General features: G+C 51.1%; 7 protein-coding genes across 7 annotated transcripts; 3 read left to right on the forward strand and 4 right to left on the reverse strand.

Moving 5' to 3' along the window:
• Nucleotides 1-37: 37 nt before the first annotated feature.
• On the reverse strand, nucleotides 38-3138 carry P153DRAFT_362245 (MCM-domain-containing protein). The gene is made up of 4 exons (XM_033667086.1): nucleotides 3066-3138; nucleotides 2846-2970; nucleotides 561-2797; nucleotides 38-512 (listed from the first exon to the last, which is right to left on the reverse strand). Exons 3-4 carry the CDS (start codon nucleotides 2748-2750, stop codon nucleotides 267-269), a joined length of 2436 nt encoding a protein of 811 aa, XP_033528863.1. The 5' UTR covers nucleotides 2751-2797; nucleotides 2846-2970; nucleotides 3066-3138; the 3' UTR covers nucleotides 38-266.
• A 143-nt stretch (nucleotides 3139-3281) lies between these two features.
• P153DRAFT_419176 (uncharacterized protein) lies at nucleotides 3282-5375 on the forward strand. The gene is made up of 3 exons (XM_033672173.1): nucleotides 3282-3471; nucleotides 3523-3577; nucleotides 3624-5375. Exons 1-3 carry the CDS (start codon nucleotides 3383-3385, stop codon nucleotides 5196-5198), a joined length of 1719 nt encoding a protein of 572 aa, XP_033528864.1. The 5' UTR covers nucleotides 3282-3382; the 3' UTR covers nucleotides 5199-5375.
• A 5329-nt stretch (nucleotides 5376-10704) lies between these two features.
• P153DRAFT_328833 (kinesin-domain-containing protein) lies at nucleotides 10705-13467 on the forward strand (the record flags this gene model as incomplete). The annotated part of the gene is made up of 3 exons (XM_033665366.1): nucleotides 10705-11339; nucleotides 11398-11807; nucleotides 11857-13467. Exons 1-3 carry the CDS (start codon nucleotides 11129-11131, stop codon nucleotides 13465-13467), a joined length of 2232 nt encoding a protein of 743 aa, XP_033528865.1. The 5' UTR covers nucleotides 10705-11128.
• A 239-nt stretch (nucleotides 13468-13706) lies between these two features.
• On the reverse strand, nucleotides 13707-20221 carry P153DRAFT_391820 (uncharacterized protein; the record flags this gene model as incomplete). The annotated part of the gene is made up of 2 exons (XM_033671097.1): nucleotides 14055-20221; nucleotides 13707-13974 (listed from the first exon to the last, which is right to left on the reverse strand). Exons 1-2 carry the CDS (start codon nucleotides 20195-20197, stop codon nucleotides 13707-13709), a joined length of 6411 nt encoding a protein of 2136 aa, XP_033528866.1. The 5' UTR covers nucleotides 20198-20221.
• A 59-nt stretch (nucleotides 20222-20280) lies between these two features.
• Nucleotides 20281-20843, reverse strand: P153DRAFT_391821 (uncharacterized protein). Its single transcript, XM_033671098.1, has 3 exons — nucleotides 20787-20843; nucleotides 20687-20735; nucleotides 20281-20630 (listed from the first exon to the last, which is right to left on the reverse strand). Exons 2-3 carry the CDS (start codon nucleotides 20701-20703, stop codon nucleotides 20342-20344), a joined length of 306 nt encoding a protein of 101 aa, XP_033528867.1. The 5' UTR covers nucleotides 20704-20735; nucleotides 20787-20843; the 3' UTR covers nucleotides 20281-20341.
• Nucleotides 20844-21656: 813 nt separating this feature from the next.
• On the forward strand, nucleotides 21657-22440 carry P153DRAFT_362249 (uncharacterized protein). The gene has a single exon (XM_033667087.1). It carries the CDS (start codon nucleotides 21692-21694, stop codon nucleotides 21941-21943), a length of 252 nt encoding a protein of 83 aa, XP_033528868.1. The 5' UTR covers nucleotides 21657-21691; the 3' UTR covers nucleotides 21944-22440.
• Nucleotides 22237-24655, reverse strand: P153DRAFT_2593 (uncharacterized protein). The gene is made up of 2 exons (XM_033662812.1): nucleotides 22668-24655; nucleotides 22237-22550 (listed from the first exon to the last, which is right to left on the reverse strand). Exons 1-2 carry the CDS (start codon nucleotides 24585-24587, stop codon nucleotides 22530-22532), a joined length of 1941 nt encoding a protein of 646 aa, XP_033528869.1. The 5' UTR covers nucleotides 24588-24655; the 3' UTR covers nucleotides 22237-22529.
• Between the last annotated feature and the right edge of the window lie 350 nt (nucleotides 24656-25005).

A 25005-nucleotide genomic window follows, 5' to 3' on the forward strand; every position in this document is an offset into this window, starting at 1 on the left:
AAGTACTGCTGGTTCTCTACCTGGTCTGACTTGATTCGTGAGGAGGAAATTTTAGTATAGATTGAATATATATCAGTTCAGTACAAATAGAATCACGGTACTCAACATACTCCAAGCGCCCGCCATCTAGATGACATCAAACAGTTCCTGCTTACACATGCTCCCTGACCTGGTATCATTGCATCCTCATCCATCATGTTTGAAAAGTATCGTGTTACTCCGTACCAAAACCTTCATCCACTCAATCCCTCCCTCCCTCCGATCCATCAAGCAGCTGCGCGTTGAGCCTGTCGACCGCCTCGGGTGGGAGCTTTAACAGCACCAGGCCTGTTGAGCGTATACTTGGCAAACGACCTTGCCAAAGCCTTCTTTGCGCTGACCTTCTGCGAGCCGACAAATGAATCGACGGCCACAGCAATTGCGCGATCAACGTCTATAGAGGAGCAGTACTCAGACAAGCGCATCTTACAGAAGGACTCTGAGATACGCATGATGGCTTCAAGATGACGGACCTACTCATCGTTAGCATGTGAGATGACTGCGACAGGGACAATACTTACGGTGATAGGGTAGGCACCAGTCGCCATAGACTCTCGACGCATATCAGCGAAGAGACGGGCCATCTTGTCTTGATCGATCTGGTACAGCTTTGGTCTGCACTTCTCCCTTGCATACAAGATGTATTTCCTCAGTAATTCTTGTGGAATCTCTCCGTCTTTAACTGGAGCATTTCCACTGTCAACTTCCATACTCTCTTCGTCGTCGCCATCCTGAGTCGCCTTTGACTTATCCGAGTATCCATAGGAGGCATTTACATGAGGATGGGCTCGTCCGTGGGAAGCTACAACAAACTTTGCCAGTCGTTCGTCTTCAGTCGGGTCTACAGTATCGCGGACCACGCATAGAATATCGAAACGGGACAGAATGGGTTCGGTGAGTTCAACATTCTGGGAGAACGGAATAGTCGAATTGTAGCGGCCGCCGATGGGATTAGCAGCTGCAACGATGGAACATCGGGCTTGGAGGGTAGTGACGATACCCGCCTTCGAGATGGAGATGGTTTGCTGTTCCATAGCTTCGTGGATGGACGTTCGATCTTGATCGTTCATCTTGTCAAACTCATCAATCAAACAGGTACCCTTGTCTGCTAACACCAGCGCGCCACCTTCCAGTGTCCATTCGCTCGTCATGGGATCACGGCGAACGGAGGCTGTGAGACCAACAGCGGAAGCACCTTGACCGGTTGCAAAGACAGCGCGATGAGCAGTCTTCTCGACGTACTTCAAGATCTGAGATTTGGCAGTACCAGGGTCTCCCAGAAGAAGGACATTGATATCTCCACGAATAGAATGTCGCCCTGGAGCCTCCTTGCTGACACCTCCAAAGAGTGACAGTGCGACGGCAGTTTTGATATCCGTATGCCCGTAGATACTCGGAGCAATAGAATTGATGATCTTATCCACAATCTTGGGATCCTTGGCTAATCGTCGGATTTCGCGCTCGTCTTCATCGGTCAATCGGAAGCCAGCCAACTGGTCATGAGATTTGACGACGTAGTTAGCTTCCAGAATAGTGGCAAACACTGGAAAGCCATTCTTGTTGTTAAGAGCTGCATCATAGTTGTTGCGATAGATACCAGTCACCTCAATCTCCTCACCAGGCTTAGCGGAATCAATTAGATCCCAGAGGAGAATGACCTCTCTGTGTCGGGGCAGACGACCAGCAGGAACGGTTCCTGGAGACTCCTGTAATGTGAGTTTCTGATAGTTGCGGTAGACTGTTCGCTCAGAGTTGACGCTAAACGGTCCACGCGATTGGCAGTTTTGACAGAAAGAGATCTTGACTTCGACATTTGAATCCTGGTGGAACGGACCCAGAGTAACGCCGCACTTCAAGCAGTCAAACTTGACGTACTTGAGTTGAGGGAAAACTCCACTTCGGCGAGTGACGACTCCACTAACGCGGACTAGACTGTTCAAATGCGATTGGCGAAGCTGGCGAAGTGTATATTGAACAGGTACGTCGGTGATGCGGACGTGAATCTCGGAATGAATACGTTCGTAGTCTGGGTAGTGTAGAAGTACAACTTCCATAGCCACCTGGTCAAAAATCTTCAGCATCTCCGTGGGTGTGTTGGCAAGCCAGTAAGCTAGCGTAGCTTTCGATTCGGCAAGGTGGTCGAAGGAGACTTCCAGGGACTCGGCGTTGACCTCACCAAGCGTTCGAATGCGAGTACCATACACCGAAGTTCCATGCTCATCTGTGTATTCTGTCAAGAATGACTTGAATTCGCGAGCGATAGTCCTGGTGACCTGTGGCTGAGCAACCCAGTCGGTCAAAGTATTGGCTTTCACATCGGTAAGGGCCTCCAGCGACAATTCTTCGTTCATGATGTCGTCGCCCATATCCATGTCATCTTCCTCGTCATATCGATGTCTCCGTACACGGCGGCGTCCCATAAGGTCAGCTAGACCGTCCTGATCATCATCGTCTGGCAAAAAAGCGGCAGGCATGCGACGCCTGGCTTCTCGATCACGAGCATTGAGACGGCGCTCCAGCTCTCTCCTCTGTTCAGGACTGAGTTCATCGTATTCCCCTTCATCGTCGATACCTTCGCCTTCATAGGCGTCGTTTTCTCGGGCTCTGTAGTCGTTCTCGAAATCGTCCGCGAAAAGATCAATTCCTTCAGCTTCTTCGGCGCCTTCGTCCAGATCGTCAACATCGCGGATTAAATCGTCGTCGTCAAGCATGTCTGCATCATCGTCCTGGGGTAACATGGGAGGAGAAGAGGCCATTGCTGGATACTGTTAGTTGTTTACTATCATTCGTTTCATTGTTTACTCACGACTCGAAGGCGGATGCGCCGCAGAAGAAGGGAGATCTTCATCGTCCCTAGTACGTTTGGTGTTCCGGCTACTAGGCCCTACGCCCCGATTTGCAGAAGACATATTCGAACGAAGTGGTGGTGAACTGAACTTTGTTAGATGTTTGGACTAACGGTGAAGAGGGGCAGAAGCTCCGTTGTCGTTACCATCGCGACAAGGTGAGAAATCAAGAGTACTAACCTCATGATGGTTCAACGTGCGGTTCTAGATTGTGCACAAATTGTATGAGCGAGTACCAACAGAGGGGTCGATGGGTGGAAGAGTTAAGATGTGGGGGCGGCTGGCGCGAAAGCAACGCGAAACAACAAGACGCGCTGCTTCCCACTTAAGCTCCCTTTAGGTCTAGTGTCTTTTTGCTACTTGCTGTAGCTCTGTCAGTTTGACCTCTCCAGATCTGTACAATCGCATTGCGTTCTATAACTTCTTTTCATTGAACTGATCTGGGCGACTCCTCCCATTCTGTTTTGAACTCAAATACTTACTTGCGAAAACACATTATGGCGGATTTGCAATCCACGACCATGTCTGCGAAACCACGGTCCAGCAGCATGTCGCAAGCATCAGAGAGTTCGCAGACCGCAGCAGAGTAAATACTAATTCTGGCTTTGCGCAAATGCGCCTGACTTACGTGTAATAGATTCATCAAGGAACAGCTGAGCCTCGAGGCTGAAGCACGCGAAGCTCTGCCCTATGTCAGTCTTCCATCCTCAGACATGCGCCTCGACTAACACTGCCTAGCAATTCGATACTTGCACTCGCGACCTCGGTCCCCTTCGACAGAGCCTCTACGCGTGTCTGACATGCAATCCACCTCCCACGCCATCCGATCCGTACACCCCAGCAGGTGTCTGCTACTCGTGCTCGATCTCCTGCCATGGTGAACACACCCTTGTCGAGCTCTTCAGCAAGCGCGATTTTATCTGCGACTGCGGTACGACTCGAATACCGGAGACGGCACCTTGCACGCTCCGTCTTAACCCGACGACTGGGCAGAAGGGAGACGTCAGTGGGGAAGAGCCGGCGAAGACCAACAATTACAACCAAAACTTCAAGAACAAATTCTGTGGCTGCGGAGAAGACTACGATGCGGACCAAGAGAGAGGGACCATGTTTCAGTGCCTTGGGTTGGGGACATGCGAAGATGGCGGCTGTGGTGAAGATTGGTGGCATCCTGAGTGTCTTGTTGGCTTCACCCGAGAAGAATATGGGAAGATGATCGAAAAGTCAAAAACAGAAGAGACGAATAACGCAACTGAGAAGATGGTTGTTCCTGAGAAGGAAAACAACAAGCCCACGGTAGAGCAGCAGACGAATACATCTACGGAGGCGACGGAGCCACCTGCCACGACAAGTATCACTGCTGCGGTAGCAACCGACAGCGGCATAGATGGCAATGATATTGCAGCTAGAGCTGGAGAAGATGACGATGAAGACGAAGACGCTCCATTGCCCCCAGGTTTCCCTCCTGAAGATGACTTCGACCACTTCCTCTGCTTCAAGTGTATTCAGGCAAACCCTTGGATCCAGAAGTACGCTGGCTCTCCCGGGTTCTTACCACCTGTTTACTTTGAGAAAGACATCAACATTGCTCAAGCCACAGAAACAGCCGCTCCACCTTCTGGTTCTACAGAAGGTGAATCCAAGAAACGCAAAGCCTCCGACGATGACCAAGAAGAACCCAACACAGCAACCCTGTTGATGCCGGCTCCAGCTAAGCGCCAGAAGTCCGAGGATCCCAGCAACGCCCTATCTAGCATCCCCGAGGACACAATAACCCTGCCCATAACACCAAAGAGGAAAGAAGAGCCTGCAACATGCAAACTAAATGCCCTACCACCTCTTCCAACTCTCGCCCTCACAACACCCATGTCGCTCTTCCTCAAACCCGACTTTCGCGACCACCTCTGCCGCTGCGCATCTTGCTTCCCCCTCCTGAAGCCACACGCCCAGCTTCTCGAAGAAGAAGACACCTACGAGCCGCCCGTTTCCGAGGGCGACGGCGACGGCGCCCAATCAGCGGGCACAGGCTCGATTCTGGACCGCGGCGAAGCGGCTTTCAACAACATGGACCGGGTCAAGGCCATCCAGGGTGCCATGGCATATGCTCACCTGAAGGACAAAGTAGCAGCGTTCTTGAAACCGTTTGCCGAGTCGGGACAGGCTGTAGGCGCCGAGGACGTCAAGGCTTACTTTGAGAAGCTGAGGGGCGACGAGCAGGGCATCCAGGATGCTGCTGTCGGCGCGAAGACGAGTACAGATGACGAGGATGGGGGCGCTGGGTCGAATGAGAGGAGGGAACAGAGTGGGTATTGAGGACGGAGCGTCTTGAGAGTGCCTGTTCATACATGACTTGGATAGAGTATGTAGAAATGGCAATGACCGAACGAGCCCGAAGTGAGTGGCACGTGTCGGATAGCATGAACGTGCAATGATTGAAGGTACATGTTTCCACTTGGCCATGTTCTATAGATATCTCATCACAATCTAGGGAAGAAGAAGAAAGTGTCACAATTTCCAAACTGTGATTCAAAATGCGATGTGATATTATTTTGCAGTCTTAACTTATTCTCGCTAATTTTATGAAATTTAATCTTGCAACGCGCCGATTACCATCCTTCCCAGCACACACTTCATCTAAGCAGTCACAGTGACAGTCGCCGTCTCAGTAACAGTCTCCTTCTCCTTCTCCGTCACAGTAATCGTGAAGATCTGACTCGGCGCAATAGGCGTAATGATAAGCGGCCCTTCAGATGTTGATGATACGGATGATGATGCCGGTACTGGTGTCGGCGCCGGCGTCGCCGTTGTACTCGGTGCAGCGTCCGACGCCACCATGGATGAAGGCGCATATCCAGTGGAGGAAGGTAGCAATGAGGTCATGGGCGTTTTTGACGACGGCGCTGGCTCTGAGATGGAAATGGAAATGGATGATGTGGGTGTAGGTACTGGCAGTTCGGAGGTGGAACTCGATGGGCTGACAGAGACGGATGACGAGGCCGATGAAGTTGGCATTGGCTCGGGAAGTGTGGAGGAAGTAGACACGGGCTCCGGGAGCGCGGAGGTGGTAGGCACTGGCTCAGGGAGCGCGGACGAAGTAGGAACTGGCTCGGGGAGTGCGGATGTAGTAGGAATCTCTGGTGTGTTGGAAGACACAGGTGTCATTGTCGGCGCAACTGTTGTGTACTGCGTGACGATGATAACAGGCGGCGGTACCAAGGACGTTGACGGCAAGGCTGCCACGGTGGAAGACGCTGAAGCCACATTCTGGGTTTGAACAGATGTGGTGGGCGTACTTCCGATTTCTGAGATCATGGACGAACTCGCAATGGCTTCTTGAGTCAGCGATGATGCGGTGGAAACCGAGTAAGGCGTCTGATCTGCAGAGGACAGGAGAGTCGATGCAGATAGTGTCGGAAAGACGGTCGTGTATTCTGTCTGTATCACGGCTGCACCAGTCGTGGTAGTTGAGTTCGCCACCCCTGATGGCATAGCTGTAGGGAATTGACTCGTGACAACAGGGGGTGTCAGTACCCCAGAGCTCTCGAAAACAGGCAGAGACGACGTTGGTACGGCCGATTCGGTGACGGCAGAACTAATGATGACAGATACAACCGCAGAACTCTGTGGGATGTCTGCGCCTTGAGAGGCAGTCGCGTTGAAACTGAAACCTGGTAGGCTTGTGGAGTTCTGCATTGATGGTGTGTCTGTCGGCGAGGCCGTTGAAGAAGCCATCGAAGAGGTTATCAGAGAAGCCATTGAAGAGATTTCCAAAGAGACAGCTGAAGAGGTTGTCGAAGCAACCATGGCAGAGCTTGATGCTGTCGTTGCAAATGCGGTGGAAGATATCAATATTGTACTCGACTCATCCTCTTCAGGTGAGTACGTGAACATGGGAGCCTTGTAACTTGTTTCGCTAGGAGTTCCACTTTCCACAACTGCAAGCGAGCCGGACGCGGTGGGCGAGAATGTTACACTGGAAGAGGTTGGTCCCTTACTCTCGTAAGATGATGTTGCTGGTTCCTTCACATCTGTGCTAGACGGTGTAGGCGTTGCGCCTGAGATATCGACAGACGTCGGTGTTAGGACTGGGGATGTGATGAAAGAGGTCGAAAGAACGGTCTCAGGTTGTTGTGTGACGAGGGGCTCGCCGCTTGGGTTGACGAATGTGATAGCTGGTAGTGTGTGCTCAATGAGTGTGGGCTGGATAGGCACAACTACGACAGCTGTCTCTGCATTGACCACTTGATCAGTGGAGACAACCGTCGAGATTGTATTGACATCGCTGGTGAAGCTATATCATCAGAATTAGTATGCGTATGTGTATATGAGATGTTGGACTTACACTTGTCTTCTTGGGACCGGCCCTGCAGTTACGGTGGAAAAATAAGCTGCCAGCAGCAATACCATGGAAAAGATAGCCATCGTCAAGACAGTTATCTAAACTAGAGAAGCGAAATGTGCAAGGAAAGAGAATGAATGCCTGGAAAGACGCGCGCGTAGACTGAAAAACGAGAGCAGCAATAGACAGATAGAAAGAGACTGGCACACGACACTATTAATGAGGAAAACGATCGACAAGATCAAGGGTATTACAGCAAAAAACGGTAAGGGAAAAGCAGGAACTGTTTGTCTCAAACAAATGACAGTGCAGACGACCTCAGGGCTAGAATGTTGAATCCATTGCTCCCTGGGCTCCCATCTGGTTTTGAAGCTCCATTAGCCGCCTTGAGCATTGTTTGACATGAAAATAGAAGACGAGAGAGCACTGGCCCAGCATTGTCGCCGACCCGTTAATTTGCAAGTGTCACTAGGCTCCTCGCAAAATGTACGGTTGGTAACTGGAGCAGTGGTGGTTGTGCTCTGACGGTGTCAAGTTCGTGTTTCAGCTTGAGCCCAATCAGCTCGCGATGGCACCTACCGTAAAACTCCTGCTCTTTCGATTAACGCTAGTAGGGGTGGCGGGAGTGCTAAATAGACGCTCTAATAAATACCTCTAAGTAGCACTTAGGCTAATATTAGAATCTACTAAAAATTTTATTAGCCTAGGAGCCTAATCTATTCTTTGTCCTATCTTAAAACAGCTTATAAAACTTATGTAATTTATTAAATTTAACTACCTATATATTAATAACTATAGGCCTCTTACCTAAAACTCTCTTAAATAAGCAGGTTACGCTTAGTAATCTTATAGTAAGTAACCTTACCTCTAACTATTTTAATAAGCTATACTAGAACTATAGTAATAAAACTATTAATAAGTTAATTAGTATAAGGCCTATATATAAAAAGTCTTAGCTGTTATTAAGGACCTATATAGTCTAATTAGTTTAATAGAAGATTAAGATTATTCTATACTTTATATACTATTAGATTAAGTATAAGAAGTACTATAATAGGACTATATAGAAGCAGCAGTGCCTTAAGAGGCTTAAGTATAATAGCTACTAGAGACCTCTAACGCTTACTAACGCTGCTAAGAAGTTCTTAATTCCTAAAACTACTGCATATAATATATAGGTAATAAGGTATAAGATAGTTATAATAAGCTAAGGTAGTTAGGTTATAGTATTAAAGAATAGCTATAAGAAGTATCTTAAGTTTAAGCTTAAGTTATTTAGGTAGTTTATTAAGTAGTAGTAGTTAGAATAAAAGGTTTTATAATACTAGTTTTACTAGAGGAGGAAGATTATCTTTAAGACGTTCTATAGGTATAAGCTAGATAAGAATAGGCAGGTTAGTAAATATAATTATTATATAGGAAAAACTAGAATTACTAACCTTTAATAGAAGCTCTAGTTTATATTCTTAAATAGCTAGTTTAAACGTTTTCTTTAGTAATAGAATATATTTTAGTAATAACTTACTTATACTAGCTAGTATCTTCTACTTTACTACCTTAAACTTATAAATTAATTTCTTTAGTTTATTTATTAGAACTTACTAGTCTAGATAATAATTAGCTGCTACTAGTGCTTCTAGCTATCTAATATTATTAATATAGATAAAGTACTAATTTCTTTTAAGTTTTTTAATAAGTATACTTACTATATTAAAGAAGAGTATATAGTTACTAGGAATATTACTAACTCTAGCTAGGCTAAGCGCTAAGCTACTCTAGTATTATACGTATTTACTAATAGTATACTAAGACTTAAGCTAAAGCTTATTTTTTATAGTATAGTAGAAGGTAAGCTTAATAAAAAGGAGTAAGTTAAATAGAACTTTTATATTACTATTAAAGTTAACCTAAGCGTATATAATAATAAAGAGCTCCTAGTTAAATAGTTAGATAAAGAACTATTTAATATATTAGAAGGACGTAATAGCTTACTTATAATAGACTACGCTGCCTTTTATAAAATAGATATTATAAAGGTAAAACTTTAGGAGAAACGTATCTATCTTATAATAATACTAGGTAGATATACTAGACTACTCTAACTATTAGACGTAGCTATTAATAAGTTATTTAAGGTATTATTAAGGAAGAAGCTTAAGTTAATATTAGATAATAATACTTTAGAGAAGAACCTAATAAAATAGATAGTAATTTTAGCACAGTAGATAGCAGTAATAAGGGCTGTTACTAATACCTAGAATAACCTAAATAGCTAAAAAAGATAGCTTATTAAAGACTTCTTTATCTATACTAGTATTACTATTAACCCTATTAGTACTAATAACTACTTAATTAAGATTAAAGACTTTATTAATAAGGTAGACTTTACTAGTTAGGAGATCTCTAAAGACTTAGTAAAGGACCTAGCTAATATTAAAATTAAAAAAAGTAATAATAATATATTTACCTACTTACTACTAGAGGATAAAGGTAAGATACTTACCTAGTAAAAAAAGAGTTATAAAGCTATATTAGTATCTAATTTAAAGTGCGTAATAAAGAGTAGAAATATACCTAAAGGTAGCTAGATAAATAAAGCTAGCTTAATAGAGTAACTTTTAGTAAAGAATACTAAAGACTAGATTTAGTTAAATCCTATTATTATTAATAGCGCTAGGAATTCTCTTAGCTTACCTAAAATAGTAAAGCTAGAGGAAGAGAAGAAGAAGAAGGAGATAAAGCTGTAATTAAAGCATAGTAATAGGTAAAATGTTAAAATATTATAATAGGCGTAGGCGTTAAAGTTATAGAGTTATTTAGATTATTTTAATAAACTTTAAAGTTTAAAGTTCTTAAAGTTCTTAGTATTATACTAGTAACTTAGTATTACTTAATTAGGTAAAACACTGCTATAATTTAGTACTACTTATTATACTAGTAAAGAATTAGGAGAATTTTAGAGCCTACTCTATAGTATTTACTACTATTACTTATATTTACTTTTTAATACTAAGCTTTATAAATTTACTAGCTATATATATATTTTTTAGAATACTTAGCTAAAACTTAAGACTTATAAAATATAGCTTTAATTATAGGTATAACTTTAACGTTTAAACGCTATATCTTATATAGTACTAAGTAGCTAAGCTGTACATATAAGCTACGCTACGTAATAAATATTACGTTATATATTAAAAATTAAAAAAAACCTAAGTTTAATATATATTAACTTTAAATTTAAGCTTAAAATGTATATTTTAAGAGCTATAGTATAGTTATTAAGCTAGAATTAAATAGAGTAATAATTATTTGTATGTACAGCAAGGCAAACGCAGCATTTAAGTATTCGCACTAGCTATAGTTCCCGAAACCCTATGTCTAGCGTTAATCGAAAGAGCAGGAGTTTTACGGTAGTGGGGAGGTGTGACATGGCGGCTACCCGAACAACATTTTCTCCATTTCAATGCTGGCAGCCGACAAGCCTGGAATAGGATATTAGAGTGAGGCTCAGCGGCATATCGTCCGTGATCTTCCAACGGGTTGTTGTCGCTTGTCACGCGTTTCGAGACATTCCAGCCACCACGATGGATCACCGCGCGTGCATCGTCCGGCTCTTGCCTAGATGCCGTGATCGATCGCCATAGTCCAGGGAAGCATGCAGTTGCAGTAGAGGTCGATTTAGGTGTGGCGTGAGATGGGTATCGGATCACGTGATCATTAAAGAGTTGGTTGCCAGAGCAACAGTCTAAGCGGTGAGGGAAGCAAAGCTGGCGCATCCTGGACGGTCCTCGTGCGTTGCAGCGCTTCGACGCCACGAGAGGTCCACGGTTTAGCATTCTTTTTCCTGTAGATTTGGACTTTTATTCCCTCCACGCGTATCCTCCATTCTTCGACATCCACAATGAGCGTACGCGTCGTGGCCCGAATCCGCCCGTTGCTCAAGCAGGAGCTCGACAAGGACACGATCGTCACGGCCGAGACCATCGATGGCGAGAGCACCGCGACAGTCGTCAGGATACCAAGCCCCAAGAATGATGCCGAGTCCTTCAGCTTTCAGTTCAGTTCTGTGTACGAGCAAGAAGCGACGCAGCAGCAACTTTTCGATGCCGAGAGTGCGTAGATTACATAACATCCGGACATGGCGCGAGACTTCCGCTGACATATAGCCAGTCTCGCCTACGGTAAAGCATCTGTTCAATGGCTTCGACCTATCTATCTTCGCCCATGGCTGCACCGGAACCGGCAAGACGCACACAATGCGTGGAGGGAAGTCATTGGCGGACCGCGGTGTTATTCCACGGCTGCTAAGTTCGATATATCGACGGTGCAAGAAGATCGAGAAGGACACTGCAGGCGCCACACAGGTTGAGGTTGCTCTGGAGTACTTTGAGATTTACTGCGACCGCGTTTACGACTTGTTCGAGCCCCCAGAAAAGCGCACACCATCTGGACTGCCTATTAGAGATAACCATGGCAAGACCGTTGTTGTTGGGTTAACAGAGAAGCCCTGCACAACGCTGAAGGAATTTGAGCATCTCTACGACCAGGCGAACATGAACCGATCCACATCTGCTACAAAGGTAAACTAGGTCGACTGATTATCCCAAGACACAACTAACCACAGCCCAGCTTAACGCACACTCCTCTCGATCGCATGCCATTCTGTGCGTGAAGATTACGCAAACCACCGAAACTACAATCCGCGTTAGTCGAGCGTCGTGTATCGATCTTGCTGGGTCAGAGGACAACCGCCGCACCGAAAACAACAAGGAGCGCCTGGTGGAGAGCTCAGCAATCAACAAGTCTCTGTTCGTACTAGCACAATGCGTGGAGGCAATGAACAAGAAGCAGGCTCGGATACCCTATCGCGAATCGAAGATGACGAGAATTCTGTCTCTTGGTCAAAACAAGGGGTTGAGCATCATGATCCTCAATCTGGCCCCGACACGCGCATACCATCTGGATACAGTCAGCTCTTTGAACTTTGCCAGCCGAGCCAAGAAGATCGACGTCGCGGAGGTGGAAAACGACCCCGTATATCGCACAATGGTCAAGCCATTAGCAACAACAAGCGGATCAAACCTCACACGACAACCTCTCCGACCTTTAACAGCAGCCGTAAACGTCAACATCCCAGAGGCCGAGAAGCAGAAGAAAGGGGAAAAGCCCGTCAAGGCATTCTCTGTATACTCTGACTCCCGCAAACCCGCTGCTTCTCGCGTGTCTAACCTCGCATCTCAGAACCAGGGCGTGCGCCGCACAGAAGGCAATAAACGCGCAGCCGAATCCAACAACGTATTCGCATCCCGCCCAGCCAAGACATTCCGCACAGCAGACAGCACATCACGAGCCCGCACCATCGAAGCCAGCATGACAAAAGCCTCCATCGAAGCCCTAATCGCACAACGCATCGACGAGAAACTCGCGGAAAAAGCCCTCCAAGACGCTGCGGGCGCTGCTCCCGCCTTATCAGCTGAACTGCAAAAGCGCCTCGACGATCTCGAGCAGCGAATTGATTCCAAAGACGACGACGGAAAGTCCCAGGGCCTGCAGTTCCTGCTCATGGCGAAGCAGCACGCTATGCGCGGCGAGGATGCAAGCGCGCTGCGCATGTACCAGCTCGCGCAGCCCTTTTTCCCGGGAAACGCAAAACTCGAGGCCAAAATGGCGGCGCTGGAGGAGCGTATTCGCGCGAAGAAGGGGGACGCGGGTGCGAAGCATGTCTCTGCGCCTGCGGTCGTGTCCTCGTCGACATTACTCCTCGCCCTACCAGCAGCGAAAACAGACAAGCTCCCCTCAAAGCAGAAACACACACCCGTTTACCGCGACGACGACGCCTCCGCCTCAGAAGACGAAGACGAAGACGAAGCCTTCACACCCGCCCCACCCTCCGACCACTACACTTCCGACTCCGACACCACCCCCAAGCCCAAGCCCAAACCCAAGCCCCGCAACCGCAAACCCCAAACTAAAAAACTACCCATCTTCCGCGACGCCCCAAACACACCCCGCACAACCCACCTCCTGCGCATCATCAACTCGCGCGACGTCACACAAATCCGCGCACTGAAAGGCGTGGGCGCGAAGAAAGCAGATGGGATCGTGACGTGTCTGGTGGAGATGGATGATGATGAGTTGTGTGATTTGGAGAGTTTGGCTATGTTGAAGGGGGTGGGGGGGAGGACGGTGGAGAATATGCGGTTGGGTTTGAGCTTAGAAGTTGGGGGAGGGGAGTTTTGAGGGGGGGAGGTTTTGTTTTAGCGAGGTGTTTTGGTGTTTTTGGGGTTTGGGGGTTTGGGAGGGTTATGATGGGACTTTGCATGGCATGGCGTTTTACTCTGGGGATATAGTGATGATGGTGATGGATGGGCATTTAGTACTTTGAACGTATCGCATAGCATAGCAAACTAGCATCTATCCTACCATCCCCATCTCCCTTCCCATCCCCATTCCCATCCCCTCCCTTCCCAACAAAACCCTCAAAGCGTCTCCCACCCCCCATTATTTATATCCCCCTCCAGCCTCCTCGCAATCAGACTCTGAATCCCACCCTCAAGCCACACCTTCCTCTGCAACGCATCATACCTCTTCTGATTAAGAAACAACTGATGATGTCGCCTCAGCGCTGGATCCACTTCACCATGTTTATCCAGATACGGCGCCACGGCCCAGCACCCGTTGTCGTTGTTGAGGAACAGCACCATGCATTTGCGGATGTGGATGAAGATGCCGATTGTGCCTCCGCATCTGTCAGAAAACCACGTTAGCATAACATACGACTGGTATGGATAAATGAATGAATGTAGGGGTAAAAATGGGAGACATACTTAACAAGATGCTGATTACACCCCCCCCTCCCATCCCCCGTCGCACAACAAACCCCCTGACTACACATAATCTCGCCACAAAACAGACACAGCGCGGGGTCCGTCAACTCCTTCCCCGTCGCCCTGCACTTCAGACGGATAGCCTCCTCAGTAAGCGCATCGTAATTCTTCGGCAAGCCCACGAGCTCAAAAATCGCGGGGTGGGAGAGCGAGATAGTAGGCTGCGTGGGCACACGACCCGCCTGCGCCCATAGAAGATGGCGGATCCAGCCGCCGACCACGGAGCGCATGGTGTGCGCTGCACCATCCCGACGCGCGAAAGCGGCGAAGAGGGAGGGTAGGGAGGGGAGGTGCAGGACGGCTGAGAGGCGTGCGAGTTCTGGGTCGTCTGTGTGTTCGGGGGGGGAGTGCGGGACGTCTGTGCCGAAGCGGACGTGCATTAGGATAGCAGCTTTGCGGACAAAAGGTAGGGCGTAGGTGGAGACCATGGTGTACATTAAGTAAAGCGCGTGTGGGTCTTTGAAGTGTGCGGGGAGGGGGAGGGAGTCGATGGTTAGTGTTGCGGGGGAGTCGTCGATGTCGGCGATGTTGTAGACGATGCAGATGAAGAATAGGAAGTCGTTTAACTGGGTTGGGGTGAGGGATTGGGGGCTTGCTTTTGCGGGGTTGGTGAATTGCTCGGGGTGTTGGAAGCGCGATGAGGTTGTCTTGGTGAGGGTTGAAAAGGCCATTACGACGCGTACGATCTCTGCTAAATAGCATAGGCGGATGACATGGTGGATGTCGAGGTTCGCCGCCGTCACGACGCCCATGGCGCATTCGGATAGGAAGATGAACGGATCCTGGTACAGCAAGGGCGAGATACCCTTAAGATCCAGACTCAGCACATCAGGGTTGAAGATTCCCGGATGGCCGACAAACAGCTGGCGGAACTGTCGGCGATGGGTCTCGACATACTCCTCCATAGTCTTGTTCGAGCCGCGGTTCCGCAGACTCCCCACCGCGATGTAGGACGAGACTGTTTCGGAGAGAACGTGGAGATGCGTCAATGCCTGGGGCGAGATCTTGTCGATCAGCGTGCCCCGTATAGAATCTGACTGCACACCGCGCTGCGCAATCTCAGCAGCCGCGATGGAGTAGCCCAGAGTCTGCGCGAGCGAATCGGTATGTGTTAGATCTTCACCACCACTCGCCGGCGTAGGTGGATGCATAAAGGCTGTTGGAATCTTGCAGACACGGAACGCGTCTCGAAGTCTCTGGTAGACCTTGATGAGCTCCGATATGGGAGAGCTTGGTACCGCAACCAAGCCATGGTCCGAGGATTCAACAACTTCAGAAGACGATCTGCCCGGGAAACCCAAAAGCTGGAATTGAGGCTGTGTGGACGGCTGTGCGGGCGGCTGCGGCGCTGGAACTGCACTAGCCAAGCTCGACTTGAGGAGCTCAGGAAGACGGCTAGACACAGGCTGGATGAAAACGCGTTCCCCATAGTCCAAAAGCACTCGTTGATCTTTCGCAAGATCAACCGGTGCTTTCCCCGTAGTCCCCACAGTATTCCTATAAATCGCGACAATCTGCGACTCAATCCACTCATCAAACCCCGTCTCCGTTTCCAGCTCACCCAACTGCGAGATCTTCTTCGGTTTCCAGATAATCGGCAAAAACACATTCCCCAACGCCTTACACAGCGGACACACAAACTCCTTGGAGTCGACTCGCTCGGGGTGATTCCTCGCAATCTGACTGACGTGCCGCCTATGTGTCGCGCCAAGGTAGTTCTCAAAGCAGGCAAAGTGCATGATATGTCCACACCCGGTCGAGACGGGGCCCCGCTTGATTTGCGAACTGGGAAATCCTTTGCCTAGCTCTTGTCTCTTCGTAGCGATGCGCTCGCCAGTAGCCGAGACCTTCTCCACGATGCGTCGGTTTTTGCCGGCTACGCCAAATGGTCGGACGTCATCTGCTGCGCGGTCCAGACTGACTGGAGTCTGGACGACCTCGTCGACCCAGTCATCGTCTTCCAGGTCAGTCTGTCGGAGTATCTTGCTCTCGGAAACGTAGCCAAATGCACCGTAGAGCTTTTGTTCGTTCGTCTCCTCTTGGCACAGGATACAGGTACCGGATGGGTACTTGAACGTCTTCTCTTGCTCAACCAGTCCGCCGGTCTCGTCTTCTAGATCGCTGAAGTCGTCCTCGCCCCAGTCAAACTCCTGATTAGCCATGAATTTTGTCTGCTGCTCTTTGAACGCAGCCATGACCTTTGCCTGCCTCTCCGACGCCTGCTTCTTCTTAAGCTCCTTCTCCGCAATCCCAAAGCTAGCCGGAGACGCAGTGTCAATCTTGTCAGTCTGCATACCAAGCGCAGCTGCCGCGACAATAAACTTGTTCTGTTGCCGTTGCTTGAGCTTATGCAGTATCAAGTTGATCTTCGGCTCACAAGCCTTGAATGATTCCTTCTCTTGAAGAACCTTCAAAATCGACAGGATAGTAGGATGATCCGGAATGCCCAGATTAGCTTGTTTGGTGAGCACCGAGGTAACAAAGGAGCCTGGGGCTTCCTGAGCCCACTCCTGCTCCTCTGACTTGTCCTCCAGAATAGCTACAAGAACAAGCTGCAGGACAAACTGGATATATGTTTCTACCCGTGTCGCAGGTATACTTGGCGTGACTGCTGCTGCCCTCAAACTGTAGCCGAGGAGGTAATACACAATCTGTGTGAACAGCGGCGTTCGCGTGAACGCTGCCAAATTTTGAAACAGTCCAGAGGGAATGGGTCGCAGCTGTGGTTCGAACACAATATCACGAGCCTGCTTTCCCGTCTTCTTCGCGACGTGGTTCTTGTAAGCAGTCTCCGCCTCTTCTCGTTGATTACGATTGTACTGGTGTAGGTAGGGATCAATCAGGTCGAGGTACTGTTCCTTGAGCTCAAACGTCCCACTATCAGAAAGACCCTCCGGGGCTCTAAACGTCGTCATCTCAGACAGCACAGTGGGGAATTCATCCATATTCTGTATCTTATCCGACAGACGTGTGGCCATTTCCGAGAACGAGAGCGGTTTGAAGCAGAGGACGTGGGCGAGGTCTTTGCGCATGGCGGTAAGATGAGACTCGTTGTTATCCTCCGCCGGGATCAGCGACGTGCGCTCACTCAGAACGATGATGAGAAGATGCACGAAATCTTCCACCACATCAATCGCCTGGCTATCCTCGAACCCGTGCTGGCTGGTTTCGTATTTCCCCGTCATCCAGCCCATCAAGCCGAAGCGATCAATCATCGATGCGAGGTATATCGAGGGGTCGCACAATACAAACGCAGACTGAAGCAGAAACAAGTCCCTCTGGTGAGACACGTCTCTCTGCGATACGCCTCGATATTGGTGCATCTGGTGTCGAAGCGTGATCCCGTTCCTAACCCAGATGCCTGCTTTCATTTGGGCCAGCCAAGCGCAGACCCGGAGCGGGAAGTCGAACAGCGCAAGCATATACTCTTCAGATTGATGAGCAGGGATAGAAGTGCTAACAGGATTTAAATCAACCTGCAGCTCTCCTTGCGAAAAAAGCAGCAACTGGCGCAGATGATCGCGATGCATACTGCGCGCCCGATCGATGAGCCAGGACAAAGTATAATGCAGTGCATGGTGAAAACTCATAGGCTCTTTAGCAACAACATAGTCAACAATCTTGTACGACGGTCCGAAGAACGTCGAAGGCTCGGCGTCGAATTCGAAAACTTCCAGCGTCTTGAATCTCGTCTCCTCTTTGATTTCTGTCTGGTCGAAGCGCTTTCGCTCAGCGCCTAGCGAGTTCACTATCACCACCCTCGCAGCTGCACGTATCGCGCGGCGGATGTTCGTGTCGTCTTCGTCGCGGTTCCACGAGAAGGATTCCGCGAAGATCCTGCACGCCTTGTTCGTTTCGCGTGTGATGAGCGATGCGTTGATCCAAGCCTCCGACTCGAATTCGAGGTGCTCGCCGACGGCACGCACATTCGGACAGATGCCCTGGTGAAGCTTGACCAAATCTAGAAACTGCAACAGATACCGTTCTTCTTCACGAATGCGCTCCTGAACAAATGCCGAACCAACTAGATACTTCAAATCCATGAAGAAGTGGAATATCCGCCGGTTGGTTACCGCACCCTGTTCGAATGCTAGAGTCGCTTTTGGGTCGACATTCCATGGATAGCCAACTTGCCGAGTAGTCAAGAACGTGTACAGGATAGCCATCAAACTGGTAAGGAAGTTCCCGCGCTCGACCACCTCAGCGGTGATGGAGGGCGTCGTCAACATCTGCAAAGATAGATTGATGATGGAATGGTCCGGCTCCCGATCCGCAATAAGGTACAGCTGCGCCAGCCCCGTGTACACACCCGCAAAGCGCAAGCCCAGCAAGCGTTTAAACTCAGGTATCGAGACCACCGTGCTGATAAACACGTCCCGCAGGTCAATGCGCAGTTGCTTCCACATGCGCAAGTCGTATAGAATCAGACGGTCAAGACGCAGGCGCTGCCAGAGGTCTTCATGGGGAGGGGTTTCTGGGTTCCTGCCATAGCTCTCTGGGGTTTCTAGCCAATACTTGGAAGGTCGCGATGGTCGTAGTGGAAGTGACCGTGTCTGTGGTGTTTCTGGGACGGGCAACGACGGCTCGACATGGCTGAGAGACGGCGCGCTCACTACAAGCTCGCCGTCTGAATCGGCAGGCGTTGCGCCGTCTCTTGGAGCAAAGCGAGGCGGCAGTGGAGGGAGCAGATGTCTTGCTGTCCGGCCCTCGTCGGCGCTCTCATACGCATCCATATCCACGTCCCCGTCATGATCGTGGGCGCCCACTTCGTCAATGTCCATGTCGTCTCCAGTGTCTGCTGGCCCGGCACCTTCATCCTCATCCTCGTCCTCGTCTGAAGCGGTCGTGTCGTCGTTTCTGTTGGCTGTCTGCTGCCGCCTGATGCGAATGACGTTGTGATGGATCATGTGTTGGCGACGGTGCAGGTCGTAGAGGCGCTCCTCGGCGGCCCTGTCGTCCAGCTCGCAGTCGTCGAGCCCATCCTTGCCAATGCTTTCGTTGGATGCCGCGCTCCCAATGCGCCACGGCTTCAACAGCTCCTCGCAGACGACACGTCGAAGGATATGGTTGTCGTCGCCGACACTGGAGCCCGCAATGTCTGAGATCCACTCGACAATAGCACCGCCCATCTGCTCGCGGAACGTGTCCCGCGCGGAGCGGATAGTCACAGTGAGTTTGATCTCCTCGATGATCTTGGCCATGCGGAGCAGGTCCTTGATCTCTGTCCTATACACGACGACACAGCGGCCGATGTTGTGCACCTCGTAGGCCTTTGCCGTGCCGAACGCCAGCTTCTGCTTGCACGCGCGGGCGACCTGGTCGCGGACATCGTGTATCGTGTGCTTCTCGTCGTTCCACAGCACCAGACAGTACTCCGGGCGCTCCTCGGGCTGGTCCCCCGGGTCGTACCACTTGGACGTGAGGCGCGAACTGCGCTCGTCCTGGGCAATCGACTCCTCCGTCTTGACCAGCCGCAGCTGCTCGGGCGAGCACGAGAAGACGTCGATGAGGTAGTCGAGGGCGCGGGCGACGGTCATGCGGATGCTCTCGAGCAGGTCGTCGGGCAGGTCGTCGCCGGCGCGCGCCTTGCCCGCGGCCTTGTCGGCGGGCTCGGGCGAGTGGATGTTGCAGTGGAGGGGGCGCACCCAGGCCTCGTCGTCGCCGCAGTCGCAGCAGCCCGAGTTGCCGGGCGAGACGCTGACGAAGACGTGGTGGCCGTCGTGGTCCGAGGCGTCGAAACAGCGGGCGCACAGGACGCACGTGTCGTCGGCCGAGCATGTCTTGCAGCGGTACGTCGCCTCGCCGTTCTTGAAGATGTGCCCGCACGGCTTCCCTCTCGCGGCGGGCGTGTACTCTGCGCCCTCGACGGCGCCCTGGGCCTCGCGCAGGCTCCACGTCTTGTCGGGGTCGGATGGCTGACCGTCGGGGAAGAACAGGGCGAGGTGCTCGCTGCGGCCGGCCAGCGAGCGGCAGAGGACCTCGCGCACGTCGCGGGCGGCGGCGTCATCGAAGCGGTAGTTGTGGCGGCGCGGCAGCTCGCGAAGCTGGCGACACAGCGTCTGCTCTTGCTGGGAGACGAGCATGGTGATGGATTGGTTATCTGGCCCTCTCCATGTCAGGGTGAGGGTGGTGGGTGGTTTGTTTGGACCATGTCATGTCACCAAACGCCCTGGAGAGCTCCCCACCCACGGAAGTCCGCAGGCAGGCACCACCAATACGCCATCATGTCATTGCCATATCACCGCCACATGGCCAATCTGATGACTGTACACAATAACACCACATGCAAAGCGAGACAAGACAAGTAAACCAGACAAGTGCACCAAGCCACAAGTGCAATCAACCATCAGCACCCATCCATAGAATTGCGCACGCAGTAGTATACACCCCATCACCCCCCCTTCAGCGGAGAATCCACCCATCCACAACCCTACTCCCACCATCCTGCTTAATCCCTCCCTACTCATCATCCTCAGCCGCCTCCATATACCGCTTCTTAATATCCTTCCATTGGCGCTACCAAAGTCAGCCCAGCACTACCCACCCCTTGAACAAACCCCCAATATACATACACCGCGGTTAAACGCATCCCACACCTTATCCGACGACGTGTCGAAAGCCCTGTAATCGTTCAGCATCCCATCACATCCCCCCATCCAAGACTACACGTACAGCTGCATGCCGAAAGCGGCACCGAAGACGGTGGCAAGCATAGTCGTGTTGCTGCGGAGGACCGCGCTGTAGGGCGGGTTGGTTAGTCATGTCGTGGGTGGTTGCGCGAAGGGGGGGAGGGGGGGAGGGCTTGCTTGTAGACGGTGCCGAGGAACTGCGAGGGTGGTTAGCTGTGCGCTGGATGAGTGGGGAGTGGGGAGGCAATTGAACGTACGCCAGCCATTTTGAGGGTTTCGTGGAAGAGAGGGCGGGCGCGGGGGACGTTGTGTCGTGTGGTTGATGTTGTCGCAGGATGGGAGACTTGACGTTGTTCGTGAGAGAATCGAGAAGAGTTGCAAGTCACGGCGATCGGGGGGCATGTGATTGGCTGGCGTTTGACAACCACAACCACCACTGCCTCGACTGCCTTCTTCCCCCCACCCACTCACTAAAACCTAATCTCGCAACCCTTCCACAACACCCACGGCCACGAGGCATTCCCCAGAGAAACACCTACCCACACCCCACCCACATCCCCACCCGCAAAGATGCCAACAGTCCAACCCCCCACCCCCGTCTCCAAAGCCGGCATAACCACCTCCGCAAGCGGCGAGCGCCACATCCCCGCCTCCATACGCCCCGACGGCACACTCCGCAAGGAGATCCGCGTACGGCCCGGCTACCGCCCACCCGAAGATGTAGAAATCTACAAGAACCGCACCGCCGAGGGGTTCCGCAACAGGGGAAAGTCCAGCGGCGTGCCGGGCGCCGAGGGGTTGAAGGCGGATGTGGAGGATACTGTCAAGGCGGGAACGGCGGCGGGGAATAAGAATGCTAAGAGGAGGGAGGCGAGGAGGAAAGCTGCTACTGCTACGGGGGAGGGGGAGGGGAAGGTGGTGGAGGAGGAGGGGGATAAGTCTGTGGAGATGGAGCAACCGGTCAAGGCTGCGGATCCGGCGGTCGAGAAGGATAAGGAAGCTAAGAAGTTGGCGAAGAAATTGAGGCAGGCGCGTGAGCTGAGGGATAAGAAGGAGAAGGGGGATGCGCTGCTGCCGGAGCAGTTTGAGAAGGTGATTCGCATTAGTGAGCTTATTCGCCAACTGGAGGCGCTGGGGTTTGATGCGCAGGGTGAGAGGAAAGAGATGGAGAAGGAGGAGCAGGCGGAGACGGAGACGTGAAATTTGACCTTCGATTGGTTGGTTTAATTAATGAGCAGCTTTTGCCAGATCGCCATGGAGGGGGTTGGCTTGGCCTGGAGGGGAGATGCTGGGGATGGTGGAATTCGCTCCGTCCCTCACTCACGACGCTCCAATGGAGCACCGATGCTTCACCCTGGTTTTGGACTCTCCCTCACGAAACGACGAGACGCGTTCACTTGGCGTCAAAAGTCAGTCGCCTTTGGAATCGTCGACCTATCCGCCGGAACTCCCTACTCTGCCATTGACAGTTTCGAGGCTGTAGCTGCACGACAATTTCGCTCTCACACCCGAGTGGCCTGTGTCAGACAAAAAGCTGGCAGATCGCAGTCAGTATTACTGCAAGGCAAGAGACGTGATGAGATGGAATGAAACAAGGCGAGACGGGGAGAAGAGCATCATCTGAAGAATATTTTGGCACATGTTGCAAGGCAGAATATGAATATGTGTATATTCTATTTCACCTCGTTTAAGATGCATAACATCTGTTCATCCACTTCAGTGACTCGCCCTTCAACTACCCAAGCACCTAAGCCCATCCACCCTCAACTCACACTTTCCTTAACCTCTACCTCGCCCCAAACCTCGCCTCCCCACTATGCACATCCCCCACCCTCTCCCCCATCTCCCCCTCCTCATCCTCCCTGCCCAACACATCCCCACGCCCCCCCACCAACCCCTCCCGAGCCTCAAACCCCCTCTGCGCCTCCGCCAACAACCCATCAATATCATCAATCGGCGTATCGACGCTCCTCCCCCTCACAGGCCGCTCCAACGGCCCCCGTTGAGGCGGATTGTGCTTGGAAGGGGGGATATCGTTTCGGCCTTCGACGAGGGGATTGAAGACGCGGTTTGTATCTTGGGATTCTTTTCTGCGGGTGTGGCGGGGGCGGGTGTCGGTTTGGGAGTTAGTGTTGGTGTTGGTGTTGGTGTTGGTGTTGAAGCGGGTGTATCTGAAGTTGTCGTCGGTGAATCTGTTGCTGTGTCTGAAAGAGTTGTCCCTGAAGTTGTTGTACCTGAAGTTGTTGTCGTTAAATCTGCCGTTATTGTTGTCTCTGAAGTTATTGTTATCCCTGAATTCGCCCTTCTCCCCCTCATAAAACGACTTCCTAACCAGCGGCCTCTCGCGCCCCTGCGCCGAAAACGGCGTCACCGCCCTCATCGTCCTCGGCTTCGCCTCCCCACGCGGAACACCCACCCTCCCGGCAATCACATCTCTCCACTGCCTAATCTTCGCGATGCCCTCGACAAATGAGTCCATACCGTACACCATTTCCATTTCCCTGCCCAAGCGGCCCGTATTAATCACGTCGTTTTCGTTGAGTATCGAGTCGAGTAGCGCGACGACGTCGGCGTCGAATTCTATCGCGCCGTTGTTCATGTCCGTGAGCAGCGCGTCGATGTACGGGTACGAGCTTTGCTGCAACCAGGCGGTACGCAGGAGGTGCTTGTAGAGTGTTGTTGTTGCGCCGAGGGCGTAGGGCGAGCGGCCGAGGGCTTTTATCGTGGGGACTATGGTTAGGGGGAGGGGCGAGGCGGGGAAGTGCTCGCGTAGTGTGGTGATGGCGGTTATTAGATGGTGGGGGTAGTTTTTGAAGAGGACGTCCGGGTTTGCGGGGGTGGAGCGTTTTTTGGGAGTTGGGGCGGTGTCGCTCTCAGGCGTGGATGGCTTCTTCTTTGTGCCGTCTAGGTCGAGATTGCAAACCGGGTTGAGGACTTCCTTTTCGAGAATGTCCCAGAGTTCCTTGTCTGTCTGCGCCTTCTCGAGCAAACTGTCAACTCTAGTCCGCTCGCTGGCTATCAGGTCCCGGGTCTTCGCTGCGTCGTCGGCCTGTGACCTGTTCGACGGCCGTCTGAGCCGGTACGCTGTCTCCTCCGGCTCGTCCTCGTCCCCCCAGTCTGCAGCTCGAACGGCAGCGAGGACTTCCTCGCTAGTCATGTGCCGGAGCTCTCCATCCATCTTGGCATTCTCCCGCACAATTGCCATCCTGTCGCGTTCCTCTGGGGTGATCGTGTCGCTAGCCTTCTTCTCTTTCTTCTCCTTCTCCTTCTTCTTCTTCTTCTTCCCATCCCTCAATATCTCCTCCGCCAATGCATTCAAATCCAGTGGATTCTTCGGCTTTGTCCCGATACTCCTCTTATCCGGCTTGTACCTCGTGCCCTCCAGCAGCTGCGGCGACCCCTTCAACACAGCATCGAACATCTTATCCATCGACTCCGAGGGCTCGTCGTCTTCCTCGTAGTACTCATCAGCCACCTCATCAGGCTCCTCCCCATAGCCCTTCTTCTTCTTAGCTTTCCCCTTCGCAGTGAACGTCTTGTACAAGCTCTCGAAAGCCTCGCGCTCGGAGCCCGTAATTGTCGTCTTGCGTGCGGACGCAGCTTCTTCGAGGGTGGGAGGCAAGCTATCGCCTTCGCCCTCAAACGGCACATCGTGTGCGTCGTGCTCAAACGGCACGTCGTTTCCGTCGCCCGATCGGCGGGAGATGTTTCGACGGGCAATTGGGTATGCGGTGGGCTTCCATTGCTGGATCGTCGCTGTTTGGTAGAGGAACGGAAGGAGCGTCTTGGATGTATGAATGCGAGAGCGCGAGAGCACTCGAATTGTGTTCGAGTATGCCGACATGAGAGGAGGAGGCAACAGAATAGAAAATTACAGCACTCTCAAGTACCAATTTTATGTATTGACAGGCGCAAAGAGTGGTGAAGCTTGACAAGTTAAATTCCGAACTTTCGAGCGGGAACGCCCCACGCCAAGCCAACCTTCCGTATCGGGAAAGTCTTGCAAAGCGTTGAATCCGGCATCGACTTTCACTCTGCCAAGAGAAACTGGACGACCCTACAAACATCACGTAGTCGCCCATCACAACAGACTGCAAACAAGCGGTATACAACAGCCAAAGATCTTGCACCCATATGCTGAGGAGTTTATCAACTACCAACACTACATGGCTAACGTAGGATCAAGTCGCACAAGAGTGAAGATTTCGGATGCAGCCAAAGGCCATGTCAAGTATATACAGACAACTAATATTGCCCGAAAA

The sequence above is a fragment of the Dothidotthia symphoricarpi genome, assembly GCF_010015815.1.
Source record: "Dothidotthia symphoricarpi CBS 119687 unplaced genomic scaffold P153scaffold_1, whole genome shotgun sequence".
In the NCBI taxonomy this organism is placed as follows: Eukaryota; Fungi; Ascomycota; class Dothideomycetes; order Pleosporales; family Dothidotthiaceae; genus Dothidotthia; species Dothidotthia symphoricarpi.